This window comes from Garra rufa, chromosome 13, assembly GCF_049309525.1.
Source record: "Garra rufa chromosome 13, GarRuf1.0, whole genome shotgun sequence".
Lineage (NCBI taxonomy): Eukaryota > Metazoa > Chordata > Actinopteri > Cypriniformes > Cyprinidae > Garra > Garra rufa.
In genome coordinates, this window is record NC_133373.1 from 34,780,450 (window position 1) to 34,804,067 (window position 23,618).

Genomic DNA, 23,618 nt, shown 5'->3' on the forward strand with positions numbered 1-23,618 from the left:
TCATATGCAACTATTACAGAAGGTTCAGACACTCACTGATGCTTGAGAAGGAAAAACGGTGCATTAAGATCTAAGGGTGTAAACTTTTGAACAGAATGAGGATGTGTAAATTTTTCTTATTTTGCTTAAATATATACTTTTTTTTAATTTAGTGCTGGCCTTCAGAAGCTACAGAAGATACATACATGTTTCCCAAAAGACAAAATAAGTTAAATTTACCCTGATCTTCAAATACAAAAAGATCTCACCTCGCATTTGAACCTTCTGTAATAGTTGCATATGAGTCCCTCAGTTGTTTTCAGTGTGAAAAGATGGATCTTATAATCATACAGTCATTCTTGGAAAGGGTTCAAAGACACAAAAATGCTGAAAAACCAAAGAATTTGTGGGACCTGAAGAACAGCAGGCAGTTTATCTGTTCAGGATAACCAAAGGGATTCATGAAGAACTATCACTAAACAAAAAAAGGTGTGGATCATTCAGGTAACAACACAGTATTAAGAATCAAGTGTATGTAAAAATATGTTGAACGTCTTTTATTCAAAATATCTATTTCAGGCCAGTGCTAAATAAAAAATAACATGCATTTGTATTTTGGCAAAATAATTCACATTTTGAAGATTCTGCAAGGTGTATGTAAACTTTTGACTTCAACAGTATAAACAGTAAAATACTTGCATATTGGAAACAAGCATGTTATCAGAGCACCTAAAAGCACATTATGATAACAAATAGACAAGAAAGCTCAAGATAAACCAATGTTTTGTTTCTAAGGGCCCTATGATTTCCACAATGCGAAAAAAAGCGGATGGAATCCAGTCATTAAAATGTAATTTACTGTATAACGCAAAATTTCATGATATTTGCCAAATTTTGGATGAATAAGTAGGTCAGCACACTTACATCAAAACACGATATGGACTTGTGTCTGTAAATATTAAGATGCAAAAATATTTTTTAAATATGAATCCTGCATGTTCTGCGTGTCTCTGTGTGAATGAATGGCGCAGATGTGCAGTTTCATACACACATACTGAATTGCATGTGATGCTTGTGGTGTTTTATAAGTACATGAAGACATAAAATAAATGAAGTTCTCATGAAGTAACTCTCAGAGTGGTTCTAGAGATTATGTTTAAGACAAACTATCATATCAAATACAAACAGAAACTTAAAGGTTTTCACAGCAACCCATCAAAATAAAAGTTAGGTTTGAAGAAATTGTGACAAAAATATTACTAAATTTAATGATAGTACTACTAACAATAAAGTTATTATTAAAACATAATTTTTTAAGGAATATTTACCAGAATTTATTTACAAGAAAAATATAAAAAACAGTATTTCTTAAAAAAAAAAAAAAAAATTATATATATATATATATTATATTATATAAAATCAAATAATTACAGATGATTTTGCTTATTAAAATTTAATGAAACCATTAAAATGGAATCCAGAAAATGAATGGAAAACACAGAATCTGATAAAAAATAAAACTGAATTTAAGAAAAATAAAATAAAATATTTCACAGGGCCTTACAATTTTTTATTTTTGTCAAATTTTTAATAAATTGCTGTTAAATTGTGTGAGTTTCAAGATTTCAATTAATTAGACATGCTTCTTGTTTAATATTTTGTAATTTAACTATTAAAACAGAGACTACAAAAATATTAAAATGGAAAAAAGCTGAATTTCGTAAACATAAAACGGAATTCGGAAAATAATAAAACGGATTTCGTAGGGCCCTACCAGTATTCCAAAGAGACTAAAATCAAGTTGTGTCCTCTGCTTATGCACACTCACTACAAACAGAGCCTCGGACCAGCCGGCGCAGATGGGGTTTCTCAGGCAGGTAGCGGTACTTGCATCCAAACACGCTCAGGTTGGAGGTGTGGTCCCCAAAGAAGCGCAGATGCCTGTACTTCTCCCCACATCGATAACAAAAGTTAGTGTTGCACTGCGTGCAGGACATGTGATCACAGCCCTCCGTTCTCTGAATGTGAATCTGTTGGTATAGAGAAGAAATAAATTGGCAATGAGTAATCAATTCACAATGATGTACCATCCAGCTATTTATTTTTTCACTTTCTACTCAATTGTGTGAACTAGTGGGGCAGATTTTCTTTAATCTAGGCCAATGACTGACATGTACAATGTACAATTAGTGAAAGTCTAAAGCTCACAAAATAATAATATACAATGATTACTCTGCAATTATTCCAGCAAATAATGCACTTCTCAGTTATGGGTTGAGAAACTCATTCAGAAAGGGAAGTTTCTCAATGGAAAGATCTTTGCTAAGCCCTCAGGTATCTGGCTCAGGTATGTGCACTATGCCAAACACTTGTGTAACGATGTATCCTCCAAAGCACCATGAACGCACATGTCTGGATGGAAAACAGCAACGCCTTGTAGAACTTGTTGATCTCTGGAAATTGTGTCAGTGGAGAGAAAATGGTCTCGAGTTTTCAACTTTTATTCAGAATCACTCAGACCCCAGTTTTATGACGTCTTATGACTGGAATGCCATGTTTCCCAAGACCATAATTATAGTCAGACAGGAGGAAAGGAAAAGAAAAACACACAATAAACACAATCCTTCTTCACTATCTCAGACGGGAACATTCAGTTTTTACAAAGACTGACTGTTTATCTGAACTATGTAACTCCTATTAATTTATATGGGCCATATTTTACATTGCAGTTTTATTTTTTCCCTGAAGGCTAGTAAAGTTTCTTGCACTTTGAAACTCAACTGACAGATGTGTTTTCCATCCTCTCTCTGACTGAAAGTAAATTAAAATTAAAGGGATAGTTCACCCAAAAAATTTAAATTCTATAATCAATTACTCACCCTCATGCAGTTTCAAACTCATAGGACCTTTGTTCATCTTTTGGATATTTTTGATGAAATGGTACTACCACGTTCAAGGCCCAGAAAGGTAGTAAAAACACTGAACCATTTATGTCACATAGACTATTTTATCGACGTCCTTACTACCTGTCTGAGCATTGAATGTGTCAGTTGCATTGCTGTCTATGCAGGGTCAAAAAGCTCTCTGATTTTATCAAAAATATCTTAATTTGTCTTTCAAAGATGAATGAAGGTCTTACGAGTTTGGAACGACATGAGCGTAAGAAATTAATAACAGAATTTTCATTTTTGAGTTAACTATCCCTTTAAGAAGATTTTATTTTGCTACTGTACCTTTAAGAAGTGAGTCAGATTTAATAATATGGTAAAAAAAAGCTAATGTGTAAACGTTAATACACTCATGGTTCTGATGTTAATACCATACCAAATGTGGTATTATCAACATTAGAGTATGTCAAAAAATTGATGAAAATCCAGTTTTCAATATACATTTTTTACAGCATGTTTATTACCTTGCAACGTGGACACTTCTGAGCATTCCTCTGGCCATGTTCGATGACACTGGCCCAGTGACGCAACAGTTTGTCTCCTTTCCTGTAGTCTCGACACTTCAGGCCTTCATGCCAGGGCGCGTGGCATTTAAAACACCAGACAAACTGGCACTTTGTGCACTGAATCTGTGGGGAATATTTAAAGAGACAGACAGACTTATTCAAGAAAGCCTTTGGCAAAGCAAGTCACTTTTATTCAGAGTTTAGACAAATAATTCCACATTCTAATGTTTTTATAGGAAGAGTTCACCCAAATATGAAAATTCTATACCTGATCGTTTCATGTCTTAGGACATCAATGTATCGTCATGAGCTGCAGGGTGTAATTTGGATTTATCTGTGCATGTTTTTTACTTTTAAAGGTTTGGTGCCCATCCACTGCCATTATATGGCTGACAGACTGCACCGGTTTGAGTTAAAAATCTTCGTTTGTTTTCTACTAAAGAAACAAAGTCACCTACATCTTGGCTGCTCTGGGGGTAAGCAGATAAACATCACATTTTCATTTTTGGGTGAACTATCCCTTTAACTACAGAATGGACAACTTGAGAAAAACCAGACCTTATACTTATGTTCACTCTTGGTGGCCGTCTGCTGGCTATGACCCTTCAAGGAAGTAAACAGGCTGCACTGGGGACACGGCTTCGTGCTGGAGTCCAGTCTGCTCAGTTCCAAGAAGTACTTGTATTTTGCCAGCTCTTCACTGGACAGGTTTGAAATCACCAAGCTCTCCTCCAAGAAACCACTGCACTCTGTGATGGGACACACCAAGTGTGCCCGACCCACGTGAACCTTAAAATAACATGCAATCAGGCAAATACGTTAAAGGCTGCAGCATTAATCCAGCGGTAAACCTTTGCATGACCTTACATGAGGTTAAATATGTAATCCACTCTGTTTGAAAACTGTTAACTGTACAGTGACGTGTGGAGTGTGATTTAGCGTTCTTGGAAATGGTGGGTTTTAATCAGTGATTACAAGCGAGGATAGAAGCAGCAGGAAGTCCAAACGATCTGTGTACACAAGCAACTCAAATAGCCACTGTACAAGCAGCACTGTACCTGAGGTACTTCCAAGTCAACGATCAACGTCACCTTCTCAAACAATCACTGAAGTATGGTAATATGTGATTGAAGAGGGCTCAGCAGGAAAGAACAGACCCTAGGGGCTAGTTTGCACAGGCTGAATGCGGTATGATTTGTTGATAAATGGATTCATGTTAAATGACCTTTCCCAGTCTCCTAAAGGGATCTCATGGATCAGTGAGATCCATTTCATTCTCATTGTTCACATAGCAGGGCTTTGGTGTAGCCCTACAGCTGCAGGACTATGACTATCGCCACTTCCCCTGTGACAGGATTACTGTACGTCCTGCCTCTGGTTCCCCACCCATCTTCCTTCGTTCCCCCTCTGGGACAACAGGATTACTGAGCATTTCCATTGCGAGAACTAATCTACTCTCCGCCCTCCTGTTTTTATGCTGGGATATCAACTGGGACATTATCTGAAGTGACAAGCAAAGAGACTAGTCAAGAAACTTCAAATCAGGCACATCTTGAGTAGTTACGAATCAGCTAGAATAAAATCTGCCATGACATCTGGAAGCAATGCAATCTGGACCTAAAATAGACCAGACTGGATTCTGTCTGTCATGATGTGAGCACCAGAAAAGGCTGATAACAATTACCACCCACAGTTACTTATCAGTATCACTAAAATATACTTTTCTGTGGAAGCTCTTGAGTTTGGGTTAATCCTGTAAATGTGTCACAGAACAAGAGTTACTTTTAGCGATGAGTCACAACAATCGACCAGTCATACAGCAGCTGATTAGTCATTTAGTCAGATAGATTTTTAACAAATATTTTTAGGGGTGGCGCTAGTGTGCTTTGCTTGAGCTGGAAGTCATTTTGCATGGTAAAACCTTTTAGAAGAGTTATGTCTCCTTCACAGCTCCACCGCTAGACTCACATACATTCAGACAGACATATTTGGCTGTATTATCACCTCTTAACATGCACTTTGCCACAAGCATTGTATTATTTAGACATTTTTTCACTTTGTTGAGCTGTTTTCGAATACATAAATGCATATTTAAAAAACTGAGAAACTCTTTAGGGCAAGTTGAACCTGAAACTAGCTTAATTATGCAGTATACACTGTTATTTCAATTATACACACCTTTTTAACCAAGTCATTATTTTTATTACAACATCATTAATTTGAGAGACGTATCAAATCACAGAAGGTTATTATCAGCTGGAACTGATCAGTGTCCATCGTTTGGAGTTAGAAAAATATAATACGCATTGTTGCATTCTCAATACAGCTGAGGTCAAACGTTTACATCCCTCTTTCAGAATCTGCAAAATGTTAATTATTTTACCAAAATAAGAGGGATCATAAAAAATGCATGTTATTGTTTATTTAGTACTGACCTGAATAAGATATTTCACGTAAAAGATGTTTACATATAGTCCACAAGAGAAAATAATAGTTACCCCGTTTTAAAAAGGGGGCAAAAAAGAGCTGGGGGTGACAACTTCTTGAATTTGAAAATCAGGATAAATGTAACTTATTTTGTCTTCTGAGAAACTTGTAACTAATGTAAATAATCTTCTGTAGCCTCTGAAGGGCAGTATTAAATGAAGAAAATATGATATTTAGGCAAAATAAGAAAAATGTACACATCTCCATTCTGTTTAAAAGTTTTCATCCCCCGGCTATTAATGCATGGTTTTTCCTTCTGAAGCATCAGTTAACAATTTGAACCTTCTGTAATAGTTGCATGAGTCCCCCAGTTCTCCTCAGTGTGAAAAGATCATCCAAAATCATACAGTCATTGTTGGAAAGGGTTCAAATTCAAAAAAAGGCTGGAAAACCAAAGAATTTGTGGGATTTTTCTTAAGAACAGCAGGCAGTTTAACTGTTCAGGACAAACAAGGGACTTATGAACAACTATCACTAAACAAACAGACAAACAAAAAACAGCTGTGGATCATTCAGGTAACAACACAGTATTAAAGGAGAACTCCGGTGTGATTTTGACCTAAAATGTATTGAATCATGATACCGAGTGTGAACGTACCTTGCATATCTCATCTCGGTTTGTGTCCTGCTGTCCGAAATCTGGGGTCAGTTAGCCGATGCTCACAAAAGGTTGTCAATGAGAGTCAACAGGGCATCGGAATAGCCATGTAAATAAATCACTGTTTTACGCCATTTACGAGGCACAAAGTAGCTCCACACTTCATTGGTAGACTTCCAAGGGCCCTGACATTTAAAACGAGACATTGAGAACTCACCGGTAGCACCGGTAGTTTATTTACAAGAAGATTTATACAGACAGTACCTGGAAGAGAAAATCCGGTCGCCGCCATCTTGAACTTAGTCACGATAAGTCGAGTGTCGAGCACCAAGGAATTTATCAGGTTATCAACTTATCAGGTTGTAGTTTCCTTCGTGCTCGACACTCGACTTATTGTGACTAAATTTAAGATGGCAGCGACCGGTCTGTTCCTGGTGGAAAATGTCTGTATAAATCTACTTGTAAATAAACTACCGGTGCTTTTTCTGAGTTCTCAATGTCTTGTTTTAAATGTCAGGGCCCTTGGAAGTCTACCAATGAAGTGTGGAGCTACTTTGTGCCTCGTAAATGGCGTAAAACAGTGATTTATTTACATGGCTATTCCGATGCCCTGTTGACTCTCATTGACAACCTGTTGTGAGCATCGGCTAACTGACCCCAGATTTCGGACTGCTGGACACAAACCGAGATGAGATATGCAAGGTACGTTCACACTCGGTATCATGATTCAATACACTTTAGGTCAATATCACACCGGAGTTCTCCTTTAAGGATCAAGGAGATGTAAATTTTTGAACAGGATAATTTTTATAAATTCAACTTTTCTTTTGTGGACTATATGTAAACATCTATATGTAAATATCTTATTCAGGTCAGTAATAAATAAACAATAACATGCATTTTGTACAATCCCACTTATTTTGATAAAATAATTAACATTTTGCAGATTCTGAAAGGGGGGTGTAAACTTTTTACCTCAACTATATTTAGTTATTTTGCCTCATATACAGGATAGATTCGCTTTAACAAACCATGTTGATTACCACAACTGCTTACACATCTAAGTTGAATCGTATTCTCATGTGTAAAAATTTACTGTACACATAAGTGGTGGAAAGATGCCGATAGGTATTGATATTTGAACGGGCACTTATTTACATTTCTCGGCATACTCGGAATAAAAAAAATCTCTTTATTTCGTGGTAATGATATATTCCGTCATACCGCCCATCCCTACTTGAGAGTGAGTAAATCGTAATTTTCATTTTTAGGTGAACTATCCCGTTAAGGTGCATCCCAATTTGCATACCTATGCGCTATTATTATTCATTTTGTAGTAAATCTCACTGGAAATTCAGAGAGTAATTAAAAAACGCACACAAAAAGAAATGAGTGTGGAATGTTGGAGACTCAACTGTTGCTGCTCTAATGGTGGAACACAAAACAAACTTTTAAACCTCATGCACTACATAATGCATAGTATTAGTGCATAATGCATCGTACATCATTTTGGACACAGCTTTAGCCTACCTAACTTCTTCTAGAACAGGCTTGTACTAGTTTGGAGAGGCTGCTTGAGTCATTTCTAAATGATGCACCTGACTAATGCAAAAGACCGTCTTGGTAAACAGCACTAACAATGCTCATGTTGAGAGAAGGACTCTCGTGGCTGATTGTGTGGAGTCTTGTGCTCGCAGCAGGTGAGATTCTGAGAGCCTGGTGTGCTTGGAGTTTACTTTGGGATCCTAATGAGATCTGGCACTCCCATGAGAGCCCTTACCTGAGTACGTGGCACCAACTGGTGACAGCAGTGCTAGCACTCCCCCAGGGCCACCCACCGGTCCTTATTACACCTGTCAGCCTGCTGCTAATAGGCCAACCGTACAGCTAGCACAACACCGGCACTCAGCACCCACGGCAGGCGTGAACAATCCTCTCAGTATGGATGGAGAGTCTGATTTTCAGCCTGCCGTGTCACACGCTGGCATCCTGTATTAACTTTGACATGTTTTCTGATTGACCAGCACCACCTCTTGAGGTGGGCTATCTTCTTGGGGAGATATCTTTTTGATGGATGTGACACTCACTCTTTGAGACCAACCACATGTCTGTTAAGAACAAATCAGATTTATTAGAGTAAACACTCAGTCAGCAACCAAATTGCTGTTGGAAAAGTGCAGAACAGATATGAAAGTGTACTAGTGGCACTCATCTTTCACATCTCATTTCTAATGTTAGCACTAACCGGGTACAGATTAACCTAATCTAGAAGAGCAGTCCTGTCCTTAGATGACTTTTAAGAAAACTATGCTGCATACGCAACACACAAACCGCATGAGAAACCATGAGAAAGCTGAACGGCGAGTTCAAATTGCATATCCAAACACTTTCAGTATAGCATCTACAAAAAAGTAATCAAACATTTTCTCAGCAGATTTTCTGCATCACCTCATCTCAGCGCTGCATTACATATTTTAATCTAAGGCCTCATACATCTCAATTACAGTAGGTTGTAGGCAATATTCAGTCTAGCAGAAACTCTATACATTCATACAGTACACTTCAGATTGGTTAATCTGCAAGCCTACGAAAGGTCAGTGAAACCAACTACACAAATCTTCTACCAAACCTTCACACAATCTTATTCCCTTTAAAATATCAAATCTACTGAGGCATATCCTGTATTGTACATCAAAGGCAAAATGCTAAAGCAGAGAGACAGTTCTAATTTTTTAGGAATCACTCCAATACTTTACAATGCCAAAGCAGCAGGTAAAACTTTCTCAAAAAACTCCCTATGCTAGACTCATACGAATTTAGACAAACATATTAGGCCGCTTTATCACCTCTCAACCTCTTTTTTGAGCACTTTGCCACAAGCGCTGTATTATTTAGACATTTTTCGTTGCATTTCATCAAGCTGTATTTGAATCCATAAATGCATCTTTAAAAATCACACCCTAGTTGAACCTGAAACTAGCTTAATTATAGTTTTTCCTTCACACAATCTGATTCTTTATGAAAATATCAAATCTACTGAGGCATATATACTGTACATTAAAGCCAAAATGCAAAAGCAGACAGACATTTCCATTTTTTTTTAGGAATCACTCCAGTACTTTGCCTTTTTAAATGCTGCTTTTACAACGCCAAAGCAGACATGACTATAAATGTTCCTGTCAGCAGAGTAAAATCCTTTAGTAAAATACAAAATAGTGTGCTCCAAAACATGGGTAGAGGATTATGAAATAGGTTGACCGTCACTCCTTCAGCCATTTTCTGTCATTTAACATTTCTGACTATTATTAATAAAAAAGGCTTGGTAAAACTGAGTTCCTGTGCATCAGGGTTGGGCAACATTCAGATTTTAGGAATTGTGTCACTTTTCATTTAAGAGATCAAAAATTCATAGACAGTCACACAAAAGGAATTTCATCACTCAAACTGAAGTAACATATGTTGCAACCTCCAAAAAAAACCCAAATATTTAATTTTGACTCGTTCATGCTCATTTAAATTCATTAAAAATTGTTACCATGCAGTACCACATTGCTGTTTAGATAACTTTATACTTTTTGAATCAAATTATTGATTTATATTAATAAACAACATACAGTCAAACCAAAAAATATTCAGACACCAGATATATTTTTGATATTTTTACTAGTGGCTGCAGGACACTAAAGTTCATTTATGTAAGTGAGGACATAAAAATAAAGTAAACTGTGACATATTATACCTAAAAATTCTTCATGCAGTGGACTACTAGTAAAATTTGGGACGTAAAATTTTTTGGTCAGTTTGACCTGACCATGTTTTGCTTAAGTGTTTTTCTTTAATTGCTAATGCAACCTTTTTACTTCACAGACTGAACAAAATTAAGCATTTCTTGGTAATTAGTCAACCAAGTATTGACAGTTGTGAAAATATTGTCATATTAACTGGATTTATGGTTGATTGTAATCCATTACATACACCTTTCTATCAAAGTTATCTGACATTATTAAGATAAGTTTGTTCTAACACAGTTTAACTGAGTTCTTGTCATATTTTATCACCACTTTCTAAACTATAGTGAATAAACTGTGATAACATGAGAAATGTTGAAGGTGTCTGAATAAATTTTGGTTTGACTTAGAACCATATCTTTATTGATATTTTATAGTATCGTCTTTTGCGTGAACAGACTTTAAACCTCCATGCACACAGTAGTTAGGGTTGTCTGAATGACTAGTCTGTCTTAAAGAAAAGCTAAATAATTAAGATGATTAGGGTCCAACAGACACTGTTTTCTAGGGAGTTTACATAGACTGCATGCTTGGGTTCAAAAACAGCTGGACTGGGCCCAACAAAATGGAATGGAATGCAGGAATCATGGATCTCATATTTATAACAAACTGCTAAACTATTTTTAACTTGATACTTTCATGATGCTGAAAATAAGCTTTGCTTTTTTTTTTGTTTTTTTTACTTAGAACAAGAATCAAAAAATAGCACAGACTGAAGAAGTCACAGTTTATGCATAATAACTGAAACATTACTTAGAGCAGCCGTTTTGAGGTCTGACAGTAATTGTAATTTATTGTAATTGTTATAAAAGCAATGTTTTGATGGCTGTAGCAGTGCTGCTTTAAAGGGAATGCATTTAGAAAGACTCTTAGAAATAGTTTACCGAGCCAAGCGCTGTTAACACACTAGACAGCTCTAAGAATGTGTCTCTTTATTCATCAAAGCTGCTAAAAATATACTAATAACTACAAAAATCAAAACAAATTTGTAGATCTCAAACCTTAAATTAATTCTTAGATGAAATACTCCATATGTTGTCGGTGGCTATGATTTTAAGTTTGTAGGCCAGTTTATACTTAACCATAAACATGTTATCACACCTACAAAATGAATATTTCTGTTAAAAAATTAGGCTATATATGAAAGATTACAGTTACTGATCCTGTATTGATTTCAGTTCTAAACAGCACACAACACTTAATACACGACATTAATTTCAAAAGCATTAAAAAAATAGTTTTGACATAACATTTGTTAATCCTGAACTTGTATATTACGACTATAAAATCTCTTTAAATCTCCTAAGTGGACCACTAAGAACCCAGTACGAGCCAGTTTTTCTGAAATATTACTCCTAAGAATGAACCAAACGCCCTTGCCATAGGCACCTGACATTTAGACCAGCCGCCCCATTTGCCAAACCCAACACAAAGGGCTGAAATGAGAAACAGTGGCTCGGCGAAGTTAAATATTAGCTATTTAAATGAGTCTTTTGTAGTGCAAACCTCTCACCATTTCTCTTCAGTAAAAGTGCGCATTAACCGATCGCCCTTTCCTTTCATCTGCTTACAAACCCTATTCACAGCGTTCATTTGATCTCATATATTCGTATTATCTAAATTGCTTTTAAAATCATGCACCACACAAGCCTAAAATGATTGCAGTAAAAGCAGGATTGCTGAATGTCACCTTCAAAGAGCAGAAAAGTGCATAATGATAATTCGAATCATACAACAAAAGGGAAGACTTAACTCATAAACTCAGATGTTCAAGGAACAGTTCACATGAAAATAAAAGATGATATTTTGATGAAAGTTGCAACTCAATGAGGGCAACATAAGGGTGAGTAAATGATGATAGAAATATTTTTGGGTGGCTTATGTCTTAAAATTAATCATTTCTAGTCATAGATTGCACATTTTTAAGCCTAATGCTTACAGAAAGTGGGATTTTTTTGATGCTTTCAAGTAGCCAGAACCAAAAACTAAGAGCTAACGCATTACACCACCTTGTTATGATGCTGCACACAGCTGTAAAGCTGTCATTGGATACGATTCAAACAGACAGGTTTTACAGGTAATCAGCTTTTTACAGTACGTCCATGAATAGCAAAACACACGTTGCAACAATGGGAGGAGTGGCGATATATCTGCAAGCAGCTATATAAACAAAATTCTTTTTGGCAGCATCATCATAATAATTGTGCACTCCAGAACACAGTCCAGAAAAAGGTCTTGGCTTGCAGCTAAACTGGTTAAGATTAATGCTTGAGCATGAATGAGACAAAACCTGACCAATACCTTCGGCCACAAAGGATGGCTATCATTATCACATCAACCTCTGCCTGACCCCCGAGATCATTCATGGGGGCAATAAATCTGATTTGAGAAGAGAGGAGCAACAGGCAAGCCAACGTTACTCGATTATGACCACAAGATCCCTCCAGAAGGGCAAATTGTTTCTATGTTGCCTGCAAACCACACACAGACCTTCCAGCCAACAGTCATGTAATGTAATTAGGGCACAGAGAGGCTGAGCTCAGTGATTAAGCAATCAATTACAGCACAAGTTCTTCCTCTCCTTGCCAGCGACATGACTCACCACCACTGGGTAGAAAAAAAAACTTTTCTAGACCTCTTCCTCTTTCTAAGAACCTGATATTATAGGATTTCGTCCAAACTAGGGATGTGAAAAACTATATATTTTCAAAGAAGTTCAAAGAAAAATTTAAATTCTGTCATCATTTATTCACCCTTGCAGCCTGATCTCATGATGAAAACGTATCTCTGGGAACTTTTTTGCAAGATGCGAAATATGTAATGCCATTTACGTTTCGTGACATATACAATGTGAAATGTCCACTGGGTGGTACTTAGGTGTTTTTTTAAGAGTATTTTTTTCCTGGAATAGATGAATGTACACATGACACGTTTTATGTGACTTTGGTTTTATAAGTGTCAAACCGCAGTTCTGACTTGAAATGTTTTTTGAGTGGCGCTATAACTCTAATGCTCCATGACGTTTTAAAATAAGGTAACATCTGCACTACACCTAAACCTACTCGATAGTATGAAAAAAAGTGAATGTGATGTAAATGCGCAATCGCAAGCATGCCATTTTAGCTTGTTTTTCGATCTCTCATCTTTCAGCTCTTTCATTGTGAGTCAGGTTTTTCACAGGATTCGTACCCAAGGATTGTGCACCCTAAGTCCAATTCCATGCTTACTGAGCTACCGAGCAAGCTTGTTATGTCCGGAAAATGGAAAAATATGGAGCTGTAATCATAACCGTGTACAAAAACAATAACAAGTGCTCAATGTTTTACCGCCTCTAATGTTAAATTCTGTTGGAAACTGCAGTGATATGTACTTGGTATTAGGGGTGGGCGGTACACCGGTATCATAGTTAACACCGGTGTGGCATTGCGCCACGACATGGATTTTCTAATACCGTCAATACCGTAATAAATCTATTATGTGCCTTGAACGGCTGCATTTACATCAACAATAGCTCATTCTAAATAATAAGGCACTAAAGTTTAATTTGCCTGCGACTGGTTGTCAATTGCATGCGCACATACAGTCAGTGCGTTCACACCAAACGTCAAGCGAGCATGCGCATCCCGTCACTCACTCTAGTTTATCCGCGGGAGGTTTCCCCATCACTCGCGCGAATAACAACACGGCGCGATTGACATGGCGGAGATAAATACGATCGCTGCTTTGTTCCTGTTGTGCAAGTTCTAAATGCACCGAAAAGCCAAACGCCGAAGTGTCTAGGCTCACAGCAAAGTAATGTATCAGAGACATATCTCATACCTCATTCCTTCTATAAACAAAGTGTAGATAGTATAAGAGATTGATCGCAGTACAGAGAGTGTCGTTGATTATAATAGAGCTTTGTGATATCGCAAACTAAGATGAGGAACAGCTTTTAATATTTTTATGGGAGTTTTTAAATGAGATATTAATTTAATACAGCTGTTAAATAAACGAGACGTTATTATTAAGTGACTTAGATTGTCTGAGAATAACACTATGCCCGATTTTGGTCTGTTTCGTAGTCAAAATTTATTCTGGAACAAGACACACTGCTGAAGATGCGCCGTTCTCCAATCAAACACAGCGGTGTTTCCTTTATAAGTGAACATGCGTTTTAAACTAATCTAGTGAAATGATTCAATTTCCCATTCATAATGAGAGTCACTTGAATGAACCATGTGTTCTAACGAATCAAATGAACAATACGATTCAGTAAATAATTTCAGTGTCTTGCCGCCACCTGCTGACAGATCCTTTCAGTTATTGAAATCTTAAATACTTGTGGATTCCAAATTTTATTTTAAAAACACTAATCTCAACATGAATTTATAGATTTAATTGCACTCATGGCACCTCTGAGCCTCATTTTCATGGACGACACTATAAAAATTAAGACAGAAATCTTGCTGATCATTATTACTTGCTGAACTATTACTAGCACTACCTCATAGGGGTTTCAGTTCAATTAACAAATTGACTTGACTGGAGAAGCCACATCTCAGTGGCTCTTATTCATCAGCATTGAAGGGCCTGAGTTGGACCGTTTCAATGGCCAGAAGGTAGTTGAAGTGTTGCACTCACACACAGCAATGGCTTTGAGAGTATCGCTCTAGAACAGAGACAATATTTGTGATCTTCTTAACAAGACCAGGAACATAATACCGTGATATTATACCGGCACCGTTCAAAAGATGAAAAATACCGTGATATAAATTTTAGGTCATATCGCCCACCCCTACTTGGTATGTATTTCACATCCTGTGAAAAAGTTCCCAGAGGTATGTTTTCATCATGAGACAAGGTATGTCAAGGTAGGTGAAGTTTTAAAGATTATTACCCCCAGAGAATGGGGTTGTTTGAACCATAACAGGTGTGTTCACACTTGTCATGTTTGGCTCGATTTTAACAAACTCTGATGCGATTGCTTTGTTAGTGCGGTTCATTTGAGTAGATGTGAACGCTGCCATACCGCTAAGGGTGTTTTCACACCTGCCTCATTTAGTGCGGTTGAATCGCACTAAATTTCATTTTCCCTCTTGGTGTGGTTCGTTTTGGGCAGGTGTGAATCGCACTTGAGTGCGCACCAAAAGTGGACCAAAGAAGCGTACCAAGACCTCCTTGAAGAGGTGGTCTCGGTATGCTTCCAAACGAACACCGGAGCGGTTCGTTTATGGTGAGAACATGATCCGAACTCGAACAGACCCAACCGCAAAAAGTACTGCGCCTTTTTGGACTAATCCAGCTGCCGTAGTCAGCTGTGCTGTTCATTATGGGATGAGGACAAGTATTTGTTGACAGTAGGGCTGCACGATTAATCGCATGATGTTGTGAGGCGTGTTTAGTCAATGAAGCCGGTACTTTGATTAGTAGTAAATCTCCATCACGTGTGTTCAGCTGGAATGGCAATTAATACACAGAGACGTAAATCACTGATTTGGCGTAGCCAAAGACTATAGAATACCCAAGACGTGTCACTCGTGTAGTTTTGAATGGGGAAAAATGCAACGCTCATTATGGCCGCAAAGCCCCGCCTTCTTAGTGAAAGAGCCAATCGTTGATTAGTAAAGTCAGCACATCACTGCAGCTGCCGTTAGAAGTCCTGGTTGCTATAGAAACTGTCGGCGCTCTAAGACGTGCGCTCAGTACTGCGCATGTGCACTGGCTCATTTAGCCGGAAAAATAAGTGTTTTTTTAACGCTATTGGAGCACAAGGAACCATATTCATTAGGCAGTTCTTGTTGGATTTCTGTGGAGATTTAAGATATGAAATTTAATCGTCAGCTTTGTGAACAGTTTTGGAGAATTTGATGTTTCCCCATTCAAACAGATAGGAGCTGCACTTGCATGCCCAAGTAGCGTTTCAAAGATGGCCGCCGAGTGACATGACTTGCCTTAAAGGGACTTTGGCGTAGCTTGTCAGATTTACTACTAAAGTACCAGCTTCATTGACTAAACGTGCCTCACAAGTTGTCACAACATCGTGCGATTAATCGTGCAGCCCTAGTTGACAGTTAGCGCTTTAGCAACATAGCCTCATGGCAGCTCGCGAACAAACTTGGAGTTGTGAGGAGGTGCGGAGCCTCATAAATTTGGTCTGATGATCATATTAGGTCCCAACTTTCGAAAACTCACAAGAACACCGTAATCTTCTCATTGTTTAGCAGTTTAGAAAATACGTTCAATGACACATCTGGCCAACGAGTGATGTGGATGTTGTGCATCACTCTGCATTTTGGTTCGTTTCAACTGGTTCGGACCAGAGCAATCAGTGTGGTGTGAAAATAACCCAAAACGGCAGAACAATGCTACAATGTATCATTTGTTGCCCTTGGTCCGGACCAAATGAACAAAACCACAGATGTGAAAGCACCCTAAGAAGATGGGTCTTGGTCCACTTTCAAACAAACTCTGGTGCAGTTCGAATGAAGTATGAACGCAAAACAGACCAAATACTTCTAAACTAACCAAAAACAGGAAGTCATGACAAGATGCAATGCTATGCGACATGATTTCATGAAGGGAACAAGCAGTGTATCCAAAACAAAACAAGCAGAGAGCAAACGTGGAGCAACGAGAAGGTAAAGTGCCTTTTATAAGCTCTTTGTGAGTTTGCAGGTGGTGAAAATAAAATTATATGCACGCAACAATGAGCGCCCTTAGTCCAGCAGACAGCACTGTGTGTATTCGACTTAAAGCGGTGATCAGCAGACCGATCAGTAAATGGGTACTTTGATGTCATACACCCGGAGCACCACTTTAAGTCGAACGCACTTTTTCCTTTAGTTTGGAATGTTTAGTGAGTTTCATTACAAAATACATGTCATTCAACCCAACCAATCAGGTTGTGAACATATCACTATGCCTTTAGTTTCTGTATCTTTAGGTTCAGCTAAGGGTGTTTTCACACCTGCCTCATTTAGTGCGGTTGAATCGCACTAGATTTCATTTTCCCTCTTGGTGCGGTTCGTTTGGGCAGGTGTGAATCGCACTTGAGTGCGCACCAAAAGTGGACCAAAGAAGGTCTCGGCATTCATATCACTATGCCTTTAGTTTCTGTATCTTTAGGTTCGCTGAAAAAAATGCCAGTTTGAACGCTAAGCGGACCAGGTCCAAATGTACCATTTTGCTTTTTGGTCCGAACCAAATGAACTGCACTACAAGTGTGAACACACCCTAAAATATCTAATTTTGTGTTGCATAGAAGAAAGTAAGTCATGCAAGTTTTAAAACGAGGTTCCTCGGTTAGGTTGAGTGAATAACTGCAGAATTTAAATTTTTTTAGTTATCTAACCCTTCACATTTTGGGGATCACCTGACACGATCCGACACATTTCTTAGGCCACCTTTTCAATGTATGTAATCTTCAGATACAACTGCAATTCTAGTCACACTCGTCTTCTGAAAGCAGTAAAAATACCCGCTCTTGTTCTTCTGTTCAAAAACAGCTAGATTGAGTCCAATCAAATGGCTCTTAAGAAGTTTAAAAGCTAAACTGTTTTAAACGTAATATGCTGTCTCAAACCCCTCTAAAAATATCAATAGTGGTGATGCTTAAAATGGGATTAACTTAAAGATGCAGCTTTTCCAAGAGGTTTTTACCATGCAAAATGTCTGGCTAAAGTACCACATGCAAATTAAAACACCATTAAAATGTGAAAATAAAAATAATAGGATGACTAGTTGACCGTAAACAAATAAGTTCCATTTTTTAAAGTTTAACGAAAGCCCCGACGAGACTCGTTTAAACACACGCTGGTGTGTCATGTATCTCTGTGAGGAACTTAGAAATGGTCATGCTTTTTTATATCACACAGACATGACTGTATTGTGTTACACAATAAGGGCCTCTGCTCTGCGGCGAAGGGAGTATGAAAATGACTAAAACTAACATTTCCAAGTCTGTGATGACCACACGGGTCAGTCTAAGCAACACAGGAAATGCATCACTTCTCCAAAGCAGGACAGGACAGTCTGAGAACGTTTTTACAAACACAATGGAGAACTTCTCCATTAACAAACAGAAACGTGCTATAAATAGAAGACAAACAATTAAGAAAAGCAAATGTCAGGCTGACTGACAGGTGATCATCCAACAAAACATGCTTGTAGTAGCACCTTGTAAAGACCATAAACATGGTAATCATTCAATATTACCGTCACTATACCAGGGTATAAAGCAAAGCTTTAGTTATACAGCTTAATTCTCATTGCTGGCATGTTGAGGCATATTAGGTTTGCATCAGTCCACTTTAAAGGTGGTTTCAGACACAAAGGAACATCCCTTTAAACCATATTTTATTCAATGCTGAAAAGAAAGAAAACTTGCATTGAGATGCATATGTGGATACCTGCGAGATGATGTATCTTTTCAGACATTCTTCACAAACTGCATTTTTGCAACAGTGTAGCGGTATGGTTTGTTTGTCGTCAAGACAAATACGACATGTTAACACAACAGATAAACTGTTGTCAGTGTTATAAGAACTGTTTATTCCGGACAGCATCAGGTCGGCGATTGTGTAGGGCTCTGGATAGTGATCATGGTCCAATTCTGAATTTGGCAAGTCGGTGGGAGGTAAAACAAGCACATCTGATGTTGATGATGATGATGTAGTTTCATGATCAGATTTCTCAGTTTTCTCCACAGGTATCCTATAATTATCATTGGCAATACAGTATACAGTGCAGTAAACGTGCTCTTTTGATTGGCTAGGATCTTCACCACTCTTCAAATCAATATTATAATCAATATGATGATTCCCATCAGGATCTACCAATCCTGAGTTGCTCTCCATGTTTTGCTGGAGACTTTTTGTGCTACATTGCTTCCTTTCATCATCCTTTTCATGATCCAGGTCGTTCAGTTTGATGTCAAATCTTACTTTCTCCAGGTCTTCTGGATCTTTGATAGTTGAACCAAAATTCCTTCTTAAAATGTCCACTGCTCTTATGTTTTCCCTCTCGTTATTTTCCCTATTATTGCCTCCTGGCTCATGTTTGTGTTTATGAAATTCCAAAACATCCTTCGAGGATAACGATAATGATGATGGCACCTTCGCGTCGCTGCTGCGGACATCCCGGCCGAAATCAGTGCTCCGTGTCCCGCTGGATACATGGACAGATTCCCCGTCGCGTCCAGTATAACCGGGCATATTTTGAGCAGTGACATTCACACGTACGGAAGACTCATCTTCCATTCCCGAGCGGTCAACTTTCCATTTGTGCCAAAACACACACAGTCCGCTTTCAAACTCACAAACTAAACACAGAGCGAGTAACTATTACACCACTTCCGGGTCCGAAATCACGAATCCTACTACGGCGAAGCCTTAGCTCATGAATATTAATTAGGCCACGTTGACGTTGTCTGAAAACGTTCCAATGGTACATGGTTAACTTATGAATATACATTCGGCGGCTATGACGTCATGTCATTTTCTTCCAATGGCAAAGACTTTGATTTTGAATATTAATAGCATCCTTCAGCATAGTAGGATTTATAAATTCGCAGCCGGGCGTTATTCTACTTTCGTTTAGGCTCTGTAGGTGAAAACTAGTACTGTTTATAACCTATTAAATGCGCGGGGTACCTAATTATAGCTTAATAATTATTTTAATTATTCTAATAGCCTAAAAAATACAAATAGTAGCAGCGTACAGCATGTAGTTGCAGAAAAAAATCGTCATATGTTTCTATTTTTATTTCAATTATAAACATAACTTATATAACAAGATTACAAAACGTTTGAACATTCTTAGAAATGAATCAAATCGAATAGAATTCTTGATTGTATTACCACTGAGAATGATTCATTGTTATCTATCTTATCGTAGACTACAGTGTTGTAATTATTGAGTTGCAAAATTGTATAAATCTTTAGTAATCCTACCCTTTTTTCTCCTGTCAGTCTTATCTTGATTAATTTAATGTGTTTAGACACTAGAGGGAGGTAGAGCGTAAGGTAAAAACGAATCTCAATTTGCATGCTTTAGATTGGTTCTGCTTCAGAGGCTAAGAATGTTAGAAAAAGAACGACATAAGCAAATGCTGAGTGTGATGTTTCTTTAGAGGAGTAAAAGGTAAATTAACCCAGTAATAGGTCACTTGGGCACGTTGTACATGCTGAATCGACATGCTGCGCCACCTTGTTGATCTCCTTTAGGATAAAGAGGCCCCAGGGTCCCTGTTATTTGCACAATCACAGCATCTTTAAGCATTCTAAGGTCAGCTTTACATTTTATCTACAAGCAAAAAGGAAATCAAAAATAGTTGCCATTGCTAAAGATATTAATAACAGAGGGTTTGCACATAGGCCTACGTCATGATTTGGTCAGTTACCAGGATGTGTGGCTGTACTGGTGATACTCGGATGTAAACAGCATGGATTGCACGGTTAATGTACTACTGATTATGTTGTTCTGCTAATTTGTGACCCTGGACCACAAAACCAGTCTTAAGTCGCTGGGGTATATTTGTAGCAATAGCCAAAAATACATTGTATGGGTCAAAATTATTGATTTTTCAATCATTAGGAAATTAAGTAAAGATCATGTTACATTAAGATTTTTTGTAAAAATTCCTACTGTAAACCTATCAAAATGTAATTTTTGATTAGTAATATGCATTGTTAAGAACTTAATTTGGACAACTTTAAAGGTGATTTTCTCAGTATTTTGATTTTATTGCACCCTTAGATTCCAGATTTTCAAATAGATGTATCTCGGCCAAATATCGTCCTATCCTAACAAACTATATATCAATAGAAAGCTTATTTATTGAGCTTTCATATGATGTATATATCTCAGTTTTGTCAAATTTAACCTTATGACTGGTTTTGTGGTCCAGGGTCACATTTATGCTGTCTAAACCATGGAAAAATATGTGGAAGCTGCTAAATCATATAGAGAAGGACTTAGTAAGCAGGAAAGGGTGCAGTATTTTGACAAACTAAAGTTAATAGATGGTAAAGATGCATACAAGCAGTATTAATAAATATATTAGCCTAATATTTCACCTACCTGACTGGAAATGATAAAAAACTAACATGAATGTTGTCTAGATTCATGCCCTGGAAATCCTGGTTCAGTCTGACCAACCATAAACTCAGTTTATTGCACTCTTCTCCTTGATTTGTTATAACTTTTGGCAGTCTATAAGACTCCAAATGTTTTTTCCTGGTGTGAATGATTAGTACAACCCAAAACATTACAATAATTGATCATTTTCAGCAGCAATAATGAGCAAAACATGCAAGTTTAGTTCAGTTCATTGCTTACATTCAGTGTCGCCGATATGGCTGATTGATGACGCGTCGTGAAGACACTCTATAAAGTCAACGTGTTGCATAAGTTATGTAGCATGTTAAGAATTTCACTTTTTATTTATTGATATACATTAGTAAACAGTCCACACTTTGCTTCATATAATGCAAGCACTTCTAAACACAAGATTCTAGGCTATTCTTTCCTTGAAATAACAGAAAGTGCACCACTTCCCAAGATGGCTTTTTAAATGGAGCATGTTTGACAAATAGTCACTGTTGTGTGGCAATTTATAAAAGCGTGACACAAACCCGTCATTAATTAATAAATCAAAATCACGGATATTAGTCATGCTTAAAAGTCCATCTGTTAAGGGGCTAATTTTAAAATATCTAAGGAGTGACCATCTGTTATTATCTGTGATGAACCAAAGAGGGGTCACAATGTCACAGAACGCATTCAAACACGCGCCACGCGTTCAAAGCAACCAAATCCCGTGCTACTCAGAGCCTTGCTTAAGTTGTAGAAGCAATGAGTCCCTTCCTGCCTCTGCTTTGAGACATTTATATTCATATTTTCTGGCATTTTAGTGCCAAAGTGGATGCAAAAGGTTGGATACAAAGAAGTGTTTTTTTTTTTCAGCATGATGCTTTTGGTGTTCTTGGTTGTTGCTAGTGGTTTAGGTCTTACCTTTAATTTTTTTTTTTTTTTTTTTTTGCTCATTTTAAAGGATTACTGCACTTTCAGAATAAAAAAATCCTGATAATTTACTCCCATGTCATCCAAGATATTCATGTCTTTCTTTCTTCAGTTGCAAAGAAATTAAGTTTTTTGAGGAAAATATTCCAGGATTTTTCTCCATATAGTGGACTTCAATGCATTAATAAATGCAGCTTCAAGGGTCTCTAAACGATCCCAGCCAAGGAATAAGTGTCTTATCTAGCTAAACGATCAGTCATTTTCTTAAAAAAAATTTTTTTTATACTTTTTAACTACAAATGCTCATCTGGTCTAGCTCTGTGATGCGTATGCGTACACTGTGCACTTCAGTTCAACTCCCATCTTATTTTCTCCTCGAAATTCAAAATCATCCTACATCAGTGTTTTACCGTTTTTGTACAGGGTGTTTGACCCTCCTTGCACGTTCACTTTGTAAACACTGGGTCGGTACTTTTAACCTTCTGCATTTTTAACCTTCAATTCATTGAGCACCATTAAAGTCCCCCTATGGAGAAAATCCTGCTATGTATTCCTCAAAAAATGTCTTTGTTGTTGCTGTTGTTATTAAACTTTATTGCCCCTCTTTGGGGCAGTTTTTTCTGGAGCATGATTTTGTATTTACACCACATACAAAACAGACAATACACAACATTAGTAACACATTAAGGTTTATATTAAATTAAAAACTACATCTTTCCTGTTTGAATTAAAGGGATAGTTCACCCAAAAATTTAAATTTGCACAGACCGATCGTTATGTGACTTAAGACCTAAATGTATCATCACAAGCTGCATGGTTTAATTTGGTTTTGTCTGTGTATGTTTTTTTTTTTACTCTTAAAGATTTGGTAACCATTGACTGCCATTAGATCAGTGGTTTTCAATCCTGGTCCTGGGCACATTTTGTGTGTCTCTCTTATTCTGATACAGATCATCAGCTCATTAGGAGAGAGATCCATGTACTTAACTGAGTGTGTCAGATAAGGGATACATACAAATGTGCAGAGCAGTGGGTCCCCAGGACCAGGATTGAAAACCACTGCATTAGATGACTGACAGACTGCAACGGTTTGAGTTAAAAATCTTGGTTTGTGTTCTACTGAAGAAACATCTTGGATGCCCTGGGGGTAAGCAGATAAACACCAAATTTTCATTTTTGGGTGAACTATCCCTTTAAGCATAGGCTAATAGTCTATCTCCACTCCATAGTGTTATTAAATTAAAACACATAAAACCAACATAAAAATGCCAATACACTCAACGCTACCACGCTCCTGGTCGCTGCACAA

The 23,618-nt window shown here is 37.5% G+C and overlaps 1 protein-coding gene across 1 annotated transcript; it reads right to left on the reverse strand.

Annotated features, from left to right (window-relative positions):
- Positions 1–1,793: 1,793 nt before the first annotated feature.
- rnf217 (ring finger protein 217) lies at positions 1,794–19,614 on the reverse strand. The gene is made up of 4 exons (XM_073852785.1): positions 18,697–19,614; positions 3,992–4,222; positions 3,392–3,556; positions 1,794–2,009 (listed from the first exon to the last, which is right to left on the reverse strand). Exons 1-4 carry the CDS (start codon positions 19,543–19,545, stop codon positions 1,794–1,796), a joined length of 1,461 nt encoding a protein of 486 aa, XP_073708886.1. The 5' UTR covers positions 19,546–19,614.
- Positions 19,615–23,618: the final 4,004 nt, after the last annotated feature.

What these genes read in the sequence shown, in the direction of transcription:
- rnf217 (XM_073852785.1), bottom strand. Translation starts at nt 19,545, where the DNA reads ATGGAAGATGAGTCTTCCGTACGTGTGAATGTCACTGCTCAAAATATG. An exon ending in AAAGATACATCATCTCGCAG is followed by an intron (nt 4,223 to 18,696) that starts GTATCCACATAT and finishes TGTTATTTTAAG; the next exon opens with GTTCACGTGGGTCGGGCACA. An exon ending in AGAAGTGTCCACGTTGCAAG is followed by an intron (nt 2,010 to 3,391) that starts GTAATAAACATG and finishes CTATACCAACAG; the next exon opens with ATTCACATTCAGAGAACGGA.